At 66.0% G+C, this 17569-nt stretch overlaps 7 protein-coding genes across 7 annotated transcripts; 3 read left to right on the top strand and 4 right to left on the bottom strand.

The window, feature by feature from the left end:
* Window positions 1–321: 321 nt before the first annotated feature.
* PFL1_05945 (uncharacterized protein) lies at window positions 322–1386 on the bottom strand (the record flags this gene model as incomplete). The annotated part of the gene is made up of 1 exon (XM_007883480.1): window positions 322–1386. The coding sequence occupies one exon, from the start codon at window positions 1384–1386 to the stop codon at window positions 322–324; it is 1065 nt and encodes a 354-aa protein (XP_007881671.1).
* An 868-nt stretch (window positions 1387–2254) lies between these two features.
* Window positions 2255–3490, bottom strand: PFL1_05944 (uncharacterized protein; the record flags this gene model as incomplete). The annotated part of the gene is made up of 1 exon (XM_007883479.1): window positions 2255–3490. The coding sequence occupies one exon, from the start codon at window positions 3488–3490 to the stop codon at window positions 2255–2257; it is 1236 nt and encodes a 411-aa protein (XP_007881670.1).
* A 1263-nt stretch (window positions 3491–4753) lies between these two features.
* PFL1_05943 (uncharacterized protein) lies at window positions 4754–6544 on the top strand (the record flags this gene model as incomplete). Its single annotated transcript, XM_007883478.1, has 1 exon — window positions 4754–6544. One exon carries the CDS (start codon window positions 4754–4756, stop codon window positions 6542–6544), a length of 1791 nt encoding a protein of 596 aa, XP_007881669.1.
* A 254-nt stretch (window positions 6545–6798) lies between these two features.
* On the bottom strand, window positions 6799–7312 carry PFL1_05942 (uncharacterized protein; the record flags this gene model as incomplete). Its single annotated transcript, XM_007883477.1, has 3 exons — window positions 6799–6959; window positions 7061–7152; window positions 7251–7312. The coding sequence occupies 3 exons, from the start codon at window positions 7310–7312 to the stop codon at window positions 6799–6801; spliced, it is 315 nt and encodes a 104-aa protein (XP_007881668.1).
* A 334-nt stretch (window positions 7313–7646) lies between these two features.
* Window positions 7647–10431, top strand: PFL1_05941 (uncharacterized protein; the record flags this gene model as incomplete). Its single annotated transcript, XM_007883476.1, has 4 exons — window positions 7647–7693; window positions 7792–9984; window positions 10125–10218; window positions 10384–10431. The coding sequence occupies 4 exons, from the start codon at window positions 7647–7649 to the stop codon at window positions 10429–10431; spliced, it is 2382 nt and encodes a 793-aa protein (XP_007881667.1).
* Window positions 10432–10831: 400 nt separating this feature from the next.
* On the bottom strand, window positions 10832–12041 carry PFL1_05940 (uncharacterized protein; the record flags this gene model as incomplete). Its single annotated transcript, XM_007883475.1, has 4 exons — window positions 10832–10972; window positions 11099–11494; window positions 11594–11923; window positions 12039–12041. 4 exons carry the CDS (start codon window positions 12039–12041, stop codon window positions 10832–10834), a joined length of 870 nt encoding a protein of 289 aa, XP_007881666.1.
* Window positions 12042–12878: 837 nt separating this feature from the next.
* Window positions 12879–17506, top strand: PFL1_05939 (uncharacterized protein; the record flags this gene model as incomplete). The annotated part of the gene is made up of 4 exons (XM_007883474.1): window positions 12879–16127; window positions 16229–16779; window positions 16911–17023; window positions 17169–17506. The coding sequence occupies 4 exons, from the start codon at window positions 12879–12881 to the stop codon at window positions 17504–17506; spliced, it is 4251 nt and encodes a 1416-aa protein (XP_007881665.1).
* Window positions 17507–17569: the final 63 nt, after the last annotated feature.

The raw sequence follows: 17569 nt of genomic DNA, 5'->3' as shown, positions 1-17569 counted from the left end.
CAGCTCCGTTCCGGCCAAACGTTGGGCTCGGTGGTTGCCGCGGCTGATTTTGCATCTCTGTGCTGCAATCGAGCGCCAGGTCCGGGGCTAAGGCTCCCCACTTTGCCTTTGATCAGCTGTGCGTTTCTCGGGCCAAGGGCAAGACACAGATAGAGGTACATGTAGCTGTCAAGACGGTGATCCCTTCAATCGGCAATGTTCACCGGAGAGATGACCGGAGGGGGGCCCACGGAAGGTACAAGGACGAGAATACCGGTCGGCGATCTGCGCGCAAAGAGGCTTGTTTGTCGAGGTCAAGGCGTCGGTCGACGTGGCGGGCCCTCACGCGTCAGACTTGGTGAGCACGACCCTGCCCATGGCAATGGAGCCCTCCCAGGACGAGAGGGGCATGGCGAGGACGGTGTACCTGACCTCGGGCGGGTCAAAGCCTACGGGTCCAGGTACATGTCGCACAGCGACAATCTGGTGCTGACCGACCTGAAACGGACTCAGGGGATCGAAGATGCGTTCAAAGGCAGCGGGACTGGGCGATCCGTGGCCGCGCACCTTTGCCGACAAGGACGCATCGCGCAGGAGGTTGCCAGGCAGTCGTCTGTCGACGACGACCTCGATGCGGTAACTGTGCCATCTCTCGTACACTGCAAGTTCGTTGCGCAGCGTGTAGACCCGTTCGAGCCACTGCCGCAGCTCTCGCCCGGCGATCGAGACCTGGTACTTGTCCGAGCTTTTGCGCGGGCCGTGGTCGAGCAGCTCGATGCCGCGGAGCACCAAGCTCTCTTGCTCGGCCGCCAGTGCTTGCAGACCGCCTGCGCCCGGGGAGGAGGGGTGCGCGGCCATTTGGCTAGGCTGAACGTCTTCGTCCTGGTACCGCCACGAATCGGGCTGCTGCTGGTGGTGGGTGGGTGAGGATGGAGCAGCGCTGTTCCACGCTTCGAGGCTGTGGGGTCGAGATGACGTCTCAGACGCAGGGAGGTGCGGCATGAGCGAAGGGTGATTGCCCAGCTCAGCATACGCGTCGAAGTGGTGGAGTGGACCCGGCTGGCCGTAGGCGTCGGGCTGGAAATGGCCAGAGGAGACGAGGGCATCCTGCCAATGGTCCGAGGCTTGAGGCTGATGCCAGCCGTCGAGGCCGAGGGAGTACGAGCTTGAGGGCAAGTGCTGAGGTGTCGGGTGGGTCAGGCTCGAGGCAGGGGCAGCGTCGAGGAGCTCGTGCGGCACCTCATGGGCCGGTTGGAAACGGCCCAAGGCTTGGCCCAGCTCGTCATAGAAGAATCCGGGCGGCGCAGCAGCGACGGGTCGTGGACCGAGCAGCGTGGCGGCGATGGCCATGCCGGCGAGCACGGCGAGCCAAGTCGGCCGTCCGCCGTGCCTGATGATGGCTAGCATCGCGACGAGTTGAGGGGGGAGGAGGGGCAGGTGGCGATGAGATGCAGGGGAGGGTTTGAGGTGAGGCTCTGCGAACAGGACAGACGGGGAGGGCGAACCTAAATATGTATGTACTGAAGCCTTCGAGCGAGTCGAGTCGAATCGAGCAGAGGGGCAACATCGATGCTGGACCCCGAAGATGAAAGGCTCGAGGCAGCACCGGGGCGTAGCATCGCAATTGAGCCCAGTGCGTGGGCGCAAATCTTGGCTCGTGTGGCACAATACGGCCGTATGTCGTTGATCGATCGGACGGCCTCGGCCGCGGGACGGTGCTGCCAGAGGGCACGAGCGCAATCATGGTCATCAGAGAGGAGCGAGGTGGGGCGAGGCGGGGCGAGGCGGGGCGAGGCAGGTCGAGGGGAAGGGGGAAAGCTACAGCAGGGCGCGCTCACCTTTTTGGCAGACTTGGCAGACCCCTCTACCCTCGCGACCAGCTCACTGCTCTGTCCAGAGTACCTCGGCGGGCCGGCACGACATGACGCTTGAGCCGAGAGCGTCGCACGTATCGGAATCTGTACCGCCAAGGAGGGTTCGCCGTCCAAGGCTCGCACTTCTCTCCGAGTCTCGCTACGCTCCGTAACCCCTCTCTCTCCACGCTCTTCGTGGCGATTTCTCGGCGAGCTTGCACCACACATGTAGGCACAAGAGGCAGGTGCGGTAGCGCAACGCATAGGTGACCCTGGAACACAACACATGATGAAACGGCGGTCCCTGATGGGAGCCAGACCGGACGGAATACGGTGGGGGAAAGATTCGGCGATTGCAGGAGCCGGAACAGCTCGAGAGGAGCCCGCCGCAGCGAGGCAGCGCCACGACCGAGGTCCCTCCTTCACGCCGCGGTCTTGGTGAGCACGAGCTTGCCCAGGGCGATCGAGCCCTCCCAGGACGCACGCGGGATGGCCATCACGCTGTACCTGACCTTTGCCAGGTCGGCGCCTGCCGGTTTCCAGGTGTGGCCGATTACGACGATCTGGTGCTGGCCGATCTGGAAGTCGTTTAACGGGTCGAGCACATCTGCAAAGGCACCGGGACTGGGCGACCCCTGGCCACGCAACTTGGCCGAAACGCTCGTGTCCCGAAGCAAGTTGCCCGGCGATCGACTGTCGGCGACCACCTTGACGTCGTAGCCCTTCCACCTCGGGCTGGCCGCCAACCTGTTGCGCACGCTGTAGACTTGCTCGAGCCAATGCTGCAGCTCGAGGCCCGCCATGCCGGTGCGGTACCTTTTCGACGTCCTGGACACGCCGTGCTCGAGAAGGTAGACGCCCTGCTCCTGCAGGCGGTCCTGCTCCGCGTCTAGCGATGCCTGCGCGGCGCGGCTCGCCTCGACCGGTCGCGCAGGGCCGTGTTCGGGCGGGGCAGAGCCGGCCACGTCCGCATGGGCCCACTGTGGTGAATGCTGGGAGTGCAGAGGCGCGTCCATGTCGGCATGCATGGCCTGCTGCATTTCGACCTGGGTAGTTCCTGGCCACTGGAAAGGAGAGCTGGGCAGATCACGAGACCAATCGACGGCTTCAGGATGTTGCACGGCGGCATCTCGGTGGGCTTCTGAGTTGTGATGGGGCGAGGACGGAGGCGTGGTATGCCATGCATCAGGGCTGTAGTATCGTGGCGAAGCGGCGCCCGCAGACACGTGCGGCACCAGCCACGGGTGGCTGCCCAGCTCAGCATAGGCATCGAGGTGGTCGAGGGGGACCGTCTCGTCGCGGGGGCCAGGGTGTGCACCAGCAGAGAAGCCGATGGAATGGTACCAGGGATCCGAGCCGCGGGGCTGTTGCGGGCTGTCGAGGGCGAAAGAGTAGGGGTCAGACGGCGCGTGCTGTTGCTGCAGCTGTTGGGCGGCGGGCGGCGGTGGGTGAGCCAGGTTGGACGCGGTGTCGCGATCAACCTGGGGCGTGCCCGGTCGGAAGCGTCCGAGGGCTGCGCCGAGCTCATCCATCAAGGGCCAGGTGGGTGCAGCGGCAGCCGGTTGCGGGCCTGACGTAGCGAGGAAGACGACGGTGACACCAGCGACGGCGGCCATGGCCAGGCGGGCCAGCAGGCCACGCCGAAGAAGGGTGCGCATCCGGTGGAAAGGCGGGCGGGGAGTCGGACAGGGACTAGAGACGGCAAGGGAGAGGCCGAGAAGCGGGCAAGCGGGAGACATACGAGGGTGACATGCCTGTGGCGATGGGACCCGAGGGATTGCTGCCCATTTTGTAGGCCTCGAGGGAGCCAGAGTTCTTGGCGACGCTTCCCAGAGAGAGAGAGGTGTGGCGCGCATAGGTCAAGAAAAGGTGCGGACGGCGCCGCAGGCTGAAGCAGCCTCTGTTGAAAGGCCGTGGGTCATCTCTGTAGTGTCCCGACGGTCGAGGCACGACTTGCCATTCCGAGTGGCCGCGGGACGGAGGCGCACCATCGACGCTAGATCGAGGTCCTTGTTCAGGCGGGGCGCAGTCGTGGGCTGGCGTCGGTGTGCGTTCGGGCGACGGCACAAGCTCAGGAACTGAAGCAGAGTGTGGCGCTGGCGTGCGCGAGGCCGCTCCGAGTCGAGCTGGATGGCAGCAGGCTTGGCTTGGAAACGACGATTGGCGTGCCATATGAAGGGCTGTGGTGCCCGGTTTGGTGGCGGTGGTGGCCGTCAGAGAGGGGCGGGCCTCTGCCTGGCCCGACTGAGCGCACTAACTGATGGACAGCCGGCGAGGCGAGGCGTCCGGCCTGGCCTGGCCTGAATGCTCGCCCCATGTGACGTTGGTGGGGTCGGTGTGGCCCCTGCTCGCCCGATGTGACGTTGTTCGGTGTGGCCGCTGACCGCCCGATGTGACGGAAGCAAGCAAGGTGGAGGAGGAGGCCAGAGAGGCAAGGCAGGCTAGGGTCCAGCGACGCCGCCTGGTCGCCTGCGATGAAGTCACTCGACGCGGGCCGCGCTGAGCTGGGCAGGCAGGCAGGCAGCCAGGCAGCCAGGCAGCCAGGCTGGCGGGGAGCTGACGGGCTGGCGGGCTCAGGCGCTGACGGGCTGAGCTCACCTTAGCTTTCCGGCAGTCTCGCTTCTCCCTCTGCCAGACTCTGACTTCCATCATCGTCGTCCTTCGTCGCCGCCTCTTCGTTTCCAAAAGCAGCCATCCATCGACCGCGACCGCCAGCCGCCGATTAGCCAATCCTCTCACGCCTGCTTCCCGTGCCTTCCGACCCCATACGTACGCCCCTCGATCCTCCTTTCTTAAAACCCTCTACCAGCCAACATGGCTTCCACTGCTCCCACCACCGCCACCACCATCCATACCACCACCACCGATATCGCTGCCACCGACCGCGCCCCCGCCCTCGGCCCGGCAACCCGTCGCCCGCCATGAACGTGCACGCCACACGCTCCCTCTTTGAACCCAACCCGGCGACGCGGCCCCTCCCCGTGTGGGCCGCCGCCGTGCCCCCGCTGGCCTACTATGCCGCCCTCTTTCTCCTCCCGCCCCTGCCAAAGACGGTGGCCCGCCCGCTGCGCCGCCTGGCCACCCTGGTCCGCTTCGGCCTCGCCGCGCTCTCGGCCTACACCTTTGCCGTGCTGCCCCTCCGTTACTACTACCCGGGCAGCGCCGTCCTCACCTACCAGCTCGGCCTGGTCGGCTGGTACGGCGCCGGCAGGGTCATCGACGTCTTTTTCCTCTCCTACCCGCGCGTCCCCAGCCGCATCGTCATCAGCAGCACCTCGGACGCCGCCGGCCAAAAGGGCAAGGGCACCGGTGTCTCGCACCCGTACCCGGCCGGCCCCAACGAGACCTGGAAGCTCGAGCCCCACCCGCGCGGCCTCTTCACCTTTGAGCGCGCCTGGTGGGCCCTCGACCTTCTGATTAGCATGCGCGGCGTCGGCTGGGACTTTGCCAGCGCCGACGTCCGCCACGACAGCCACCCCTGGCAGCCCCCCTCGAGCGCACAGCTGCGCCGCGCCCTTGTCAAGCTGCTCCCCGTCCTCCTCGGCTGCATCTTTACCATGCACACCCTCCACCCGGCCCACACCGAGGCCCTCAACCCATCCATCACCGACCTCTCGACGCCCGCAAGGGTCGCCTTTGTCGCCGCCACGGGCATCTCGCTCTACACCCTCTTCGACTTTGGCTACACGCTCAGCAGCGCCGTCGCCCTCCCCGTCATGGCCGACGTCGCCGTGCAGCAGGCGCAGCGCCGGCTCCGTAAGCGCTCGCGCAAGGCCGGACTCGCGGCCAAGCCGGGTCGCAGGGACCGCATTCGCCAGGTCATGGCCGACGCCACGCCCCAAGACACCGAGACCGAGACCGAGGCCGAGGGCGACGATGCCGACGACACCGCCGTGGGTGCCGCTGCCGGCGGTGGACAGCACAAGCCGCCGTCGCTGCTGCAGTCGAGTCCGCAAACCCACGAGCAGCTGTCGCTGCGCAACGTCGACTTTTTCCCGCTCCTCAACCCGGCCGGGCTGACGCAGGCGACGACGGTGCGCCGCTTCTGGTCGTTTGCGTGGCACCGGCTGTTTGGGCGCTTCTTTGGCGTCTACGGCATCCTGCCCTTTACCTACGCCGCCTACCTGGTCGAGGACGTGGTGCAGGGCAAGCTATGGGACGCCGAGCGGGTGCGGGCGCGGCGCGAGGTGTGGCCGAGCTACCACGCCGACCCGATGCGCTCGCTGCAGCGCGGGCGCGCCGACTGGGCAAAGGTGCTGGGCGCTTTCACGGCCAGCGGCATCATCCACGGCGTGTCGGAGCGTGCGGCGCTGGGCGGGCGGGTGGCGGTGCCGCCGACCAACGTGTGGCTGCCCAAGGACCACGCCCGGGGCATGGGCCACGAGCTGCGCGCCGGCATGGCGGCCCAAAGCGGCGTGTGGGGCGTGCTGGCGCGGCTGTCGCCCATGCGCCTGGCGCCGCCCGTGTCGGGAGGGGGCGAGTTTAGCTTTTTTGTGCTCAACGGCGTGGCCGTCATCGTCGAGGGTGCCGTTGCGCGGTACGTGACGCAGCGGCGCAAGCGGCGCAACGGGGGCGAGACGTACGCGATGTGGTACGACCGGCCGGTCGGCATCGCGTGGACGCTCACCGTGCTGCTGTATACGGGCCAGCTGTTTGTTGAGGGCTGGATCCGCAGCGGCATCTCCAAGGAGCTGGGCCTGATTGTCGATTGACGGCGGGTGAGACGGTGATGCACAGCCTAGCGCTCTAGTCTAGAGGGGTGCCTCTGAAAGAGGCGTCGCTCGATGTGGAGTGCCATGTGATTGATCTACTGCTGCCGTTGTCGCGTTCAGCGAGGCGAGGCAATCGCGTGTGTGCGAGCCTGATGGGGCGGTCAAGCGGTGAGTGGGTTCGGGTATCGTCTATTGATTGCGCTGACCGGTCAAGCGGGAGGTCGAGGGCTGGGGCTACAGGGTGCCTGGCAACGCTACTTGTCCTTCTTGGCCTCGCCTGCAGTCGTAGTCTTGGTCGTTGCAGTTCTCGAGGGGGCAGCGTCGTCTTTGTCCTCGAGGAAAGCGGATACGATGTAGGCGACGAGTACGATGTTGACGACGATGGCGGCTAGACCGCCTGCGTAGGTCGCGTTACCTGTTGGGTGTCGACCAAGGGGAAGCAAACGGGATGAGGGCGGTGGTCACGTTGCGAAACAGCCGGGAGGAGGGGAGGGGGGGCCAAAGGGGGTTACTTACCGTCGAGCCAACGATCTTTGGCGAGGAAGAATGCACTTAGCGGCGCGACAAAGAGGGTGATTGAAAAGACGAGGAACTTGATGTATACCCGTCTGTGCAGTGCGGGAGGGCAAGGGACACAGAGGTGTGAGCGCGGTGCGAAGGGGCAAGGAGAGAGGAGGCGAGGGGAAGCAAGGAGATAGATGCTCACTGCGCCGGATCCTTGCCCCTCGGTGCTACCTTTGAAGGTGATACGTCGAGTTGGCTTGGCATTGCTGCGTTTGTTCTGTGGACGAGGAAGGAGAAGCGGGTGGTGGCGGCGAGTGAAGGAGGAAGGGAGCGAGCAAGAGTCGACGGCTCGACAAGCGCCTCCCTCCACCTAGCCAACGCTGGCCTGACCGCGCAAAGGGGCCTTTGGGGGCAGACAGGCAGGCATACAGGCTGGCTGGCAGGCACGCAGGCAGACCGGCCTCTGCGGGCCACGGCGCAGGGCAGGAAAATCTTGGCCCAATCTTGAATGCCTTCGCTCTCTCTCCTCTCCGCCTCACCACCACCACCATCATCCACGGCCCGTCTCCCGCCCACCACGCGCGCTGCGATCGCCACCATGGCCGCAGTCGCTTCCAGCTCCAGCCGCGGACACACCGCAAAGGTGTGAGTATCCTCGCTTCTCTCGTTCTCGTCTCTGCCCACCTCGCTATCTCACGCCCGCTCACCATTCCTCTCGTCCTCCCTCTCTCCATCCCGCACAGCCTCACCATCGGACCTGCCTGCGGCCGCATAACAGAGCTCATCTCAAAGGTCACGGCCATCCAGTCAAAGCACGGGCCCTTTGCCTGCCTCCTCATCCTCGGCGACCTCTTCACTCCAAACGGCCCCCTCACCCAGCCAGAGCTCGACCTCCTCGCCGGCACCACCTGGCTCCCCATCCCCACCTACTTCTACCTCGGATCCGCACCCCTGCCCCACGAGGTGCAGCAAAAGGTCGATGCCGCATCGCACAGGCGCACACACGACGCCCCCTTCCAGATCGCCAACAACCTCTTCTACCTCGGCAAGTCGGGCGTCTGCCTCACCCCGCAGGGCTTCCGCATCGCTTTCTGCGGCGGCACATGGGACGCCACAAAGTGGGCAGAGAGCATGCGCAACGCTACCGAGGGGCACGGTCACGACCTCGACGCAGACAACGACAACGCCGACGACCAGACCTCGCCCTACATCACCACCCACGCCGTCCACCGCCTCCTCTCCCACCCGAGCTTCGCCCTCCCCAAGCCCGTCCCCGCCCAGACCGCCGCTTCGTCGTCGGCTGCCGCTCCGCAGACCCTCGCAGCCGCAAAGGCCCAGGCAAAAGCGGCGGCCGCATCCGCCGCAGTGGTCAGCGAAAACGCCGCGCTCCTCGACTCGCGGCCCCCGCTCGACTTTCTCCTCACAAACTACTGGCCCTCGGGCATCGCCCTCTTCTCCAACGCAGCGCTCCCCGACGACAGCGCACGCATCTGGGGCTGTGCGCCGCTCGCCAACATCGCCCGGGCCGGCGCGCCCCGCTACCACTTCGCCCTCGCGCCCGGTCCCGAAGATGACACGACCATTGTCGGGCTCGGCGACGAGGTGCGCCAGGTCGGCGCATTCTGGGAGCGCGAGCCGTACCAAAACGACCTCGGCCTCGTCCCTGCCAACGCCAACGGCCGCGACCAGGGCTGGGCGTCGAGGCAGCGTACCGACGCGGCCGCCGCCACAGAGCCCGTGACGAGGTTCATCAGCCTGGCACGCTTCGCCAATGCCAAAAAGGCGAGGTGGTTCATGGCGCTCAAGCTCGCGCCCGCATCGTCGCCATCGCCGCCACCGCCCAAGCCGGCCAACACGACGGCCTCGCCCTACTTTTCCGGCTCCATGGCAGGCGGTGCCGGCGGGGCCAAGAGGACGGCCGATGCGGCGGGCATTGGCAACGGCAACGGCAACGTCGAGGGCGGCGATCTTCCAGAGGCCGGGCCCAACTTCCGCTTCTCCCAGGACGCGCGCGGCAAGCGACGTCGCGTGGCGGGCGAGGAGCGAGACGACGGCCCGCCGCCGCCCGGATACAAGTGCCGGATCTGCGGGTCCGAGGAGCACTACATCCGGCTTTGTCCGCAAAAAGGACAGGGCAAGCCGGCGCGCGACGGCGACGGAGGCAATCGCGATGCAGCCTCTTCGACCAGCGGAGCCGGGGCCGGAGCGGGAGATGGAACGGGACCTCGACCGCCGCCGTCGATTCGCGCCTCGACGATCCTGCCGCCGGGTCTGGCCGGTCTGCCTTCGAAGCCCGCCTTTCTCCAGCGCGAGCGCCTGCTGCCGGTGGGGCCCGAGGACTGCTGGTTCTGCCTTTCCAACCCGCAGTGCGCCAAGCACCTGATCGTGTCGATCGGCGACGAAACCTACCTCGCCCTGCCCAAGGGTGCGCTGCCGTCGCCGACGACGACGTCGGTCCCGGGCGGGGGCCACGTGCTGATCGTGCCGATGTCGCACTTTGGCTCTCTCTTCGAGGCCGAGGATGCGGCCGTGGCGGACGAGACGATGCGCGAGACGCAGCGCGTCAAGGCGCGGCTGCGACGCTGCTTCCGCCGGTACGGCGCGACGATGGTGTGCTGGGAGATTGGCAAGAGCAGCCGGAGCGGGAGCCGCGTGGGGCACACCATGGTCCAGGCCGTCGCGGTTCCGTCGGAGATGGAGGCGAGGCTCGAAGAGGTGTTTGAGGAGCGCGCGGCCAAGAGCCGAATGGAGTTCATCAAGGACCCGCGCGCCGTCGATGCCTTTTTCCAGCGTGTCGGCGATGCTGCCGCCGCTGGTGGTGGTGGTGCGGCGAAGGAAGAGGCGGGCATCGACTACCTGGCCCTGGAATTGGGCGACGACAAAAAGTGGCTCCTCAAGATCGCGGCGGGTGGGAGGTTGGCCGTCCAGTTTGTTCGGTGCGTCTCCTTCTTCCCGCTTTCCCCCCCGGGGCGACATTTTGGTGGCGGTTCGGAAGCGATGGTGCGTAGACGATGCTGACGCCCCCGTTTCGTTTCTGCTTCCCCCTCATCACCGCCACGATGGATGATGCGAACAGACAAACGCTAGCGGCCCTCCTTGACATTCCGGATCGAGCAGACTGGAAGAGCTGCGTGCGATCCGAAGACGAAGAGAAATCCGACGTCCAGGCCGTACGTACCCGCCCCTCCCTCCTCTGCAATCTCTTCCTGTTCTGCAATTCTCTTGCGGCGGTTCGGAGTCGCCCATCCTCATCCGGCTGACACTCCTCTCCCTTCCCCTCCCCTCCCCTTTCCTTCCCTTTCCCTTGCGGACACGAATGGTCGCGCTGAAAACAGTTCAGAAACGCCCTCAACGCTTCCGACGAACAGCAGCAGGACGAATAGACTCGTCCCTTTCGCCGGCCGGCTCGGAATCGACAGACGAGGCTGAAGTGACGCACCAGGGGACCGCGATGCAGATGCGGATGCGGATCGCCTCTATGCGATGCGTTATCGACAACGCAGAGGAAAACGGGGCGGCCATGCTAGCATTAGGACGAGATTCGTGCGAGTGCGAGTGCGGGTGTAGGAGCGAAGACGACAAGGTAATGAACAGATCAGGTGCAGCGCATCCCACGCCACGCCTTGCCATCTCATGACGTGAAGTGGCGCGGCGTGAGGTCAGGGTCCGAAACCGACACGGATCTCTCGGCCTGGTAGCGACTACGGGAGAGCAAAGAAGCGGTCTGGCGCTCCCACACGGAGCCGCCAGGACCTGGGTCACGTCGTGTGGCGCAGCGCGCGTCTAGTTGATGTCGTTGAGACTGTCGGGCGCCTTTGCGCCGCCAGCGGCGTTCTTGGCGGGAGCCTCGGCGGCGGGCTGCGACTCGGCCGTCGCTTCGGGCGCGCGCGGTGCGGCGGGCTGCTGTGGGGCGCCAGGGAGGTTCTGAAGGGGCGGCGACGACAGGGCACGGTGTGCATGAGGATCAGATGGGGATCCATCGTTGGATTCGATCGGTCAGTACGGCCATCCATGGTCCAGACCTCGCCGGGAGGGCGCCGCTCGACTCACGGCAATGGCCTGCTGCCTCGCTCCGACGGCGGCCTTTTCCGACTTGAGCGCCTTTGCCGCCTTTTTCGACTTCTTCTCCTTCTTTGGCGGCGGCACGTCCCACGCCCAGAGCGGGATAAAGGAGTCGACGAAGCCGACGTCCTCAAAGAGGTTGGGGAAGATCCAGACGCCCGGGCGGAGGACGACGAGAGAAATGACCCAGAAAATGAGGCGGACAATGGCGATGGCGAAAAAGAGGCCAATGAGGCCCAGCACGCCGATCGAGAGGTACCAGACGCCCAGGCGCATCGAGGGGGGCCAGAGCGGGAACATGACTCCCGCCAGCATCACGACGACCATGCCGACGCCCGCCAGCTTGAGGCCGAGCTGGGAGCCCTCGAAGAGCCAGGCGTAGTACTGCGGTGCGGGACAGAGGAGCAGCCAGACAAGCGGATAGCGAGTCAGCACACGAGCATTTCCGGCGTGCCGGCCCGCATCGACGCCCTTGTATCTCACCATGTCTGGGCTAAACATCTGCTGCGGGTTGACCTGGACGACCTTGGGGGCATCCTTGCCTCCGGAGCTGGGCCCTCGGTCGACGCGGAGGAAAAAGGCAAAGGGGATGATGCTGTGGAGGAGTGCCTGTGCGTGCTCCTCGTTTTCGATCTTGGGGACGTCCTTGAGCTTCGAGTAGGCGGGGGCGACGATGGCCTTGACGGCGGCGGACCCCTTGAAGTAGTCGACGCGCTTGCCGTTGAGGACGCCGACCTTTGTCTTTAGGCCGGCATTGTTGCGGAGGTAGTTGACAATCTGGCGCACCTGCGGCGGTGCGGCCGACTGCGACTCCTGCGGGCGGGCGGGAGCGAAGCGAGGAGCAGGGAGATGCAGGACGAGAGAGTCAGCCCGTCTGTCACAGAGGGGAGGGGAGGGGAGGATACGATGGAGCGGAGAGGGGGCTCACCATGATGGCTATGTGCGGGGGGGATCAAGGGGCTGGCAGAGGGATGCGGACTGGCGGATGATCTGGGCTGTGGTCGTCGCGGTGGTGGCGGCGGTGGTGGCGGTAGCGATGGTGGCGGTAGCGATGGTGATGTCGATGAGCGAGACGGGTGGAGGGGGCACGAGGAGGAGCAGAGGCAGAGTAGGCACCAGGCGCCGACGAGGCCAGCCAGCGCGACCGCGAGCCTGAGCCTGAGGCTGCCAGCGCACGAACCTCGACTAGCCTGGCCAGCCAGCCAGGCCAGGACAGGGCTGCCAGCGAAGATCTTCTGGCGAGCCCGCTGGCCCCCATCCAACTCGAGCACGTGAGGTGTCGCTCTCGGAACTCGGGAGTGGGGGACGGAAAATGGGCTGGCTCGCCTCGAGGGACTAACGCGCTTTCTGCTGGCTTGCGAGCGAGCGAGAGCGCGTCCGAGGGCCCGCTTGGCCTGGCCTGGCCTGGCCAGCCCAACCAACAAACAAGCCTGCTTGCCAGCCAGCCGGCCAGCCAGCCACGGCAACGAACAAAACGCGCGCAGCCAAACAGCCAACAGCAGCTCAGGCAGCGCCGGTGTTGGTCTGCCGCCTTGCTGCCCGCGTTACTCCACAAGCCTTCCCCTCGACTCGCCCGCCACCGCCCTCACCCCACCACCATCACCATCCTTCTCCCTCTTCCTTCTCTGCCCCGCTCACCATCCTTCTCCCTTTGCGTGCTCTCAATACCCCCCCTCTGTCGACCAACACAGGCCCCATTTCCCTCGACATCCACACAACCAAAACAACCGACCGCCCCTGCTTCGCCCCCACACCGCCGCCGGCCACCATGGCCGACTCGGGCAGCTACAACCTCGCCGACGAGCTCCTCCTCCTCCAGGATGAACCCTACATCATCCCGCACGAGGTCGCCGTCGACGACCTCGCACCCGCACAACAGCTCGCCACCTTGGACGCCGCAGTCGACACCATCACCGCCTCGTCGGGAAACATCACCAACCTCGAGACCTTCGACCTCTTCCGCTCCTACCTAAAGCACTTTGCCACCCTCAGCCCAAACGCATGCCACAAGCTCCTCGATGCCATCCTCAGCGGTATGACAAACGCCCTCGAAGACGCACAGAGGGAGCTCGACGGCGACGACCCAAACGCCTACGCAGGACACGCACAGCCCCTCGAGATGTACGCGTTCCTCCTCCAGTGGTTCGTCGCAGTCGCCGAAAAGCACAGCGGAGGCAGGCAAGAGGCGGGCGCCGCAGCCGCAGCAGCCGCAGCCGCGTCCGCATCGTCGGGCGCAGCAGCCGCCTCGGGCTCAAAGGGCGGCAGGAGAGGCGGCGGCGCAAAGGCCAACGCCTCGAGCAAATCCACCTCGGGCAAGGCCGACGCGTGGGCCTGGTCCAACTCGATCCCCCCGGTCCTCGCCCTCATGTCAAAGGCCCTGCGCGTCCGGTCCGAGCGCATGTGGACCGTCACCGCCGCCAGGGACTCGTACGTCTCCGGATGCATCATGCGCCCCGCCCTCCTCCTCCAGGAAAACGAGGGCCACCTCAAGGTCCAGGCCATCAAGCTCGGCATCTTCAAGGTCATCTGCCAGGCCGTCAAGGCCCACGGACAGGCGTTCAGCGCCCAGACCAGCATCATGCAGAGCCTCCAGTATTACGAGCACCTGGCCGAACCCATGGCCGAGCTGCTGGCCGTGATGCGCGGCGAGTTCGACTACGAGCGCCTCGGCGAAGACGTCCTGCGCGAGGTGGCCGGCAAGAACTTCGGCGCCATGGACACGAAGAGCCCGAGGAGCTTCGGCCGCTTCCTCGTGCGCATGGCCGAGCTCAGCCCGCGCAGCGTGCTCAAGCAGATTGCGCTCCTCCAGAAGCACCTCGACAGCGAGTCGTACCCAATGCGCAACGCCATGATCGAGACCCTGGGCCTGCTCATCCGCGAGCTCACCACCACCGACGACGCCCTCACCACCTCGTCGTCAGGCGGCACGTCTTCGTCGGCCGGAGCCGGCGGCAACGACGGTACCGCCGACGAGCAGCGCGGCAGCGTCGAGGCGCGCAAGAAGCAGATTGAGACCTTCTTCAACCTGCTCATCGAGCGGTTCCTCGACCTCAACTCGTACGTCCGCAGCAAGCTCATCACCGTCTGCGCCAAGCTGTGCGACCTGCCCACCAAATTCCCCAAGCAGCGCACAGAGATGACCGACCTCGTCATCCGCGCTCTCGAGGACAAGAGCAGCGGCGTCCGCAAGAATGCCATCGCCCTCCTCACCAAGCTCATCCTCACCCACCCCTATGGCGTCATGCACGGCGGCGAGCTCAACCTGACAGAGTGGCAGAAGCGCTACGACGCCGTCAGCAAGGAGCTCGAGGCGACCGAGGGCTCGCTGGAGCTGCCTGGCGAGCAGGAGCTCGAGGACGAGGATGGGGAGGAAGAGGAAGAAGAGGAGGATGAGGACGAGGACGACGAGGGCGCAGACGACACCGAGGCGGCCGACGACACCATGGACATCGACGAAGACGACGCCGAACGGACCCCGAAGCCCAAGGCCAAGACGCAGGACAAAAAGAAGGCGGCGGCCAAGGAGGGCAAGAAAGGCCGCCGATCCGGCGTCGACCTCGAGGCGCTCGCCGCGGCGCGTGCGCAGATGGAGCCCGTCGACGGCGAAAAGATCATGAAGCTGCGCCTGACCAAGCGCTACTACGACGACGCTGTCCAGTTTATCGTCCAGCTCGAGGGCGCCATGCCCGTGCTGTCGCAGCTGCTGGTCTCGACCAACAAGGCCGAGGTGCTCGAGAGCATGGAGTTTTTCCGCGTCGCCTACGAGTACCGCCTGGCGGGCGCCGCGGCCGGCATCCGCAAGATGGTGCACCTGATCTGGACCAAGGACAACACGCTCGTCATGGAGGACGGCAGCCAGCTCAAGGGCGTCCGCAGCCGCCTCATCGAGGTCTACCGGGCCCTCTACTTTGAGGCGCGCCCCGAGCTCAGCGCCAAGGACAACGTGGCCCGCATCGCCCGCAACATGATCGAGCGCACCTTTGGCGCCACGCTGGCCGAGCTGACCAGCCTCGAGGAGCTGATGAAGACGATGGAGTCCGAGGGCCTCGTCCACCCGGACGTGGTCGCCAAGCTGTGGGCCGTCTATTCGGCGCCGCGCGCCATCTCCAAGGCGCAGCGCCGCGGTGCCATCATCGTGCTCAGCATGCTCGCCGTCGCTCGTCGCGAGATTGTCTCGGAAAAGATCGACCTGCTCCTTAAGATCGGCCTCGGTCCACTCGGCGCGCGCGACGTGGTGCTGGCCAAGTACTCGTGCATCGCGCTGCAGCGCGTCGGCGGCAGCGTCAAGAAGGTCAAGGGCGCGCTGAGCGACGAGAGCGTGCGGTACCCCATGAACCACCCGATGTTTGCGCGGCTGCGGGCGGCCATCCAGATGCCGAGCGAGGTGCTGCGCGGCGAGAGCAAGGGCGAGTGGTTCAGCCTCGCCGAAAACGCCATCCAGACCATCTACCTGCTGGGCGAGCAGCCCGACTCGCTCTGCACGGAAATCATCCGCAGCATGACGATGCGCGTCTTTGCGCCCAAGCCGGCCGCCCCTCCGGCCTCGGCAGGCGCCGACGAGGCCGGCGAGGCCCGCAGCCGCGCCAGCTCTCCCGGCATGGACGTCGACGCCGCCTCGGACGCCGGCGGCTCTGCACGCGCCGGCTCGCCTTCGCCCAGCCCGGCGGCCAACGTGCAGGGCGACGCGTTTCAGCTCGCGCAGCTGCTCTTCGTCGTCGGCCACGTTGCGCTCAAGCAGATTGTCTATCTGGAGCTGGTGGAGCGCGAGTACAAGCGGCGCAAGGCCGAGGCCGAGCAGGAAAAGGCCATGGCCAAGGCCGTGTCCGAGGGCAAGCGCGGCAAGGCGGCGGCGGCGGCCGTCGAGGAGCTCGACCAGGTCGCCGGCAACGCCGAGGACGAGATCGGCGACGTGATCGCCAGCATCCGCGAAAAGGAGCTCCTCTTTGGCGACCGCAGCGTGCTGGCCGTCTTTGGCCCGCTGGTGACCCACATCTGCAGCAGCCCAAAGTCGTACCCCGTGAGTGCCGATGCATGCCCTGCCGCTGCCAGGGCGGATCGATGCGACCGAGCTGCCGGAGATCGCGCTGACAACTCCCACTGCACCCCGTCTCCCTGCAGAACGACTTTGTGCGCAAGGCGGCGGTGCTGACGCTGTGCAAGTTCATGTGCGTCTCTTCGAGCTTCTGCGAGACGAACCTGGCGCTGCTGCTCCACATCCTGTCGACGTCCAAGGACGCCGTGATCCGGTCCAATGTCGTGATTGCGCTGGGCGACATTGCCATCTGTTTCGGCTCGCTCGTCGACGAGAACAGCGACCGGCTGTACGCGGGCCTCAACGACGTCGACCTGGGCGTCAAGAAGCACACGCTCATGGTGCTCACCCACCTCATCCTCAACGGCATGATCAAGGTCAAGGGCCAGCTGGGCGAAATGGCAAAGTGCCTCGAGGACGACGAGCCGCGCGTCAGCGACCTGGCCAAGCTCTTTTTCAGCGAGCTCTCGACAAAGGAAAATGCCGTGTACAACAACCTGCCCGACATTATCAGCCACCTCTCGATTGGCAAGCACGCCGTCGACGAGGAGACGTTTGCCAGGACCATGAAGTTTATCTTTACCTTTATCGACAAGGAGAAGCAGGCCGAAAACGTCGTCGAGAAGCTGTGCCAGAGGTGCGTCGTCGTCGTCGTCGTCGTCGTCGTCGGCCCGCGAGTCGGCGCGAGCACCAGACGAGCGCGCTCTGCTGACGCGAGACCCCTCCCCTTTCCTTGCCCTGCCTCTCTCTGTTGACCGGCCGCACCAGGTTCCGACTGACGTCCGAGGAACGACAGTGGCGCGACATTGCCTTCTGCCTCTCGCTGCTGCCGTACAAGAGCGAGCGGTCGATCAAGAAGCTCATCGACGGCCTGCCCTTTTGTGAGTGTCGCCTGCGGCATCGCAGCGTTTGGTCCTCTGCCCCCACCCCCTTTCCCCGGTCCACCCGCTGACCTTTCCAACGACCACCTCCCTTGCTCCTGCCCGCGTGCGACTCGCCGCTTCCTCGCTCGCTCGCCGGCCGCAGACCAAGACAAGCTGCACCACGGCGAGGTGTACAAGCGCTTCCTCGAGATCCTGGCAAAGGCGCGCACCAACAAGTCGGCGTCGAACAAGACGAGCGACGCCGACCTGCGCGAGTTTGAAGAGATCCTCACCAACATCGCGCAAAAGGGAGAGCAGGACGAGGCGTTCGAGGGCGCCACCCAGGCCAAAGTGGCACGGGCCGAGAAAAAGGGACGCGGCCGAGGCGCACCCGCGGCGGCGGCGGCGGCGGCGACGACGGCCGCTGCAGGAGGAGCAGGAGGTCGACGCGGTGGCGGTGGTAGACGCGCGGCGAGGGCCAGCGTCATGAGCGAGGCTTGATGCGGATGCTTTGGACCTGTATGTACGATATCGACGGCGGCTCTCGGCTCCTGCATGCACGTT

The sequence above is a fragment of the Pseudozyma flocculosa genome (genome assembly GCF_000417875.1).
Source record: "Pseudozyma flocculosa PF-1 unplaced genomic scaffold scaffold00022, whole genome shotgun sequence".
Classification (NCBI taxonomy): Eukaryota; Fungi; Basidiomycota; class Ustilaginomycetes; order Ustilaginales; family Ustilaginaceae; genus Pseudozyma; species Pseudozyma flocculosa.
Note: the sequence above shows the minus strand (reverse complement) of the source record. Positions and strands in the feature narration are given on the sequence as shown.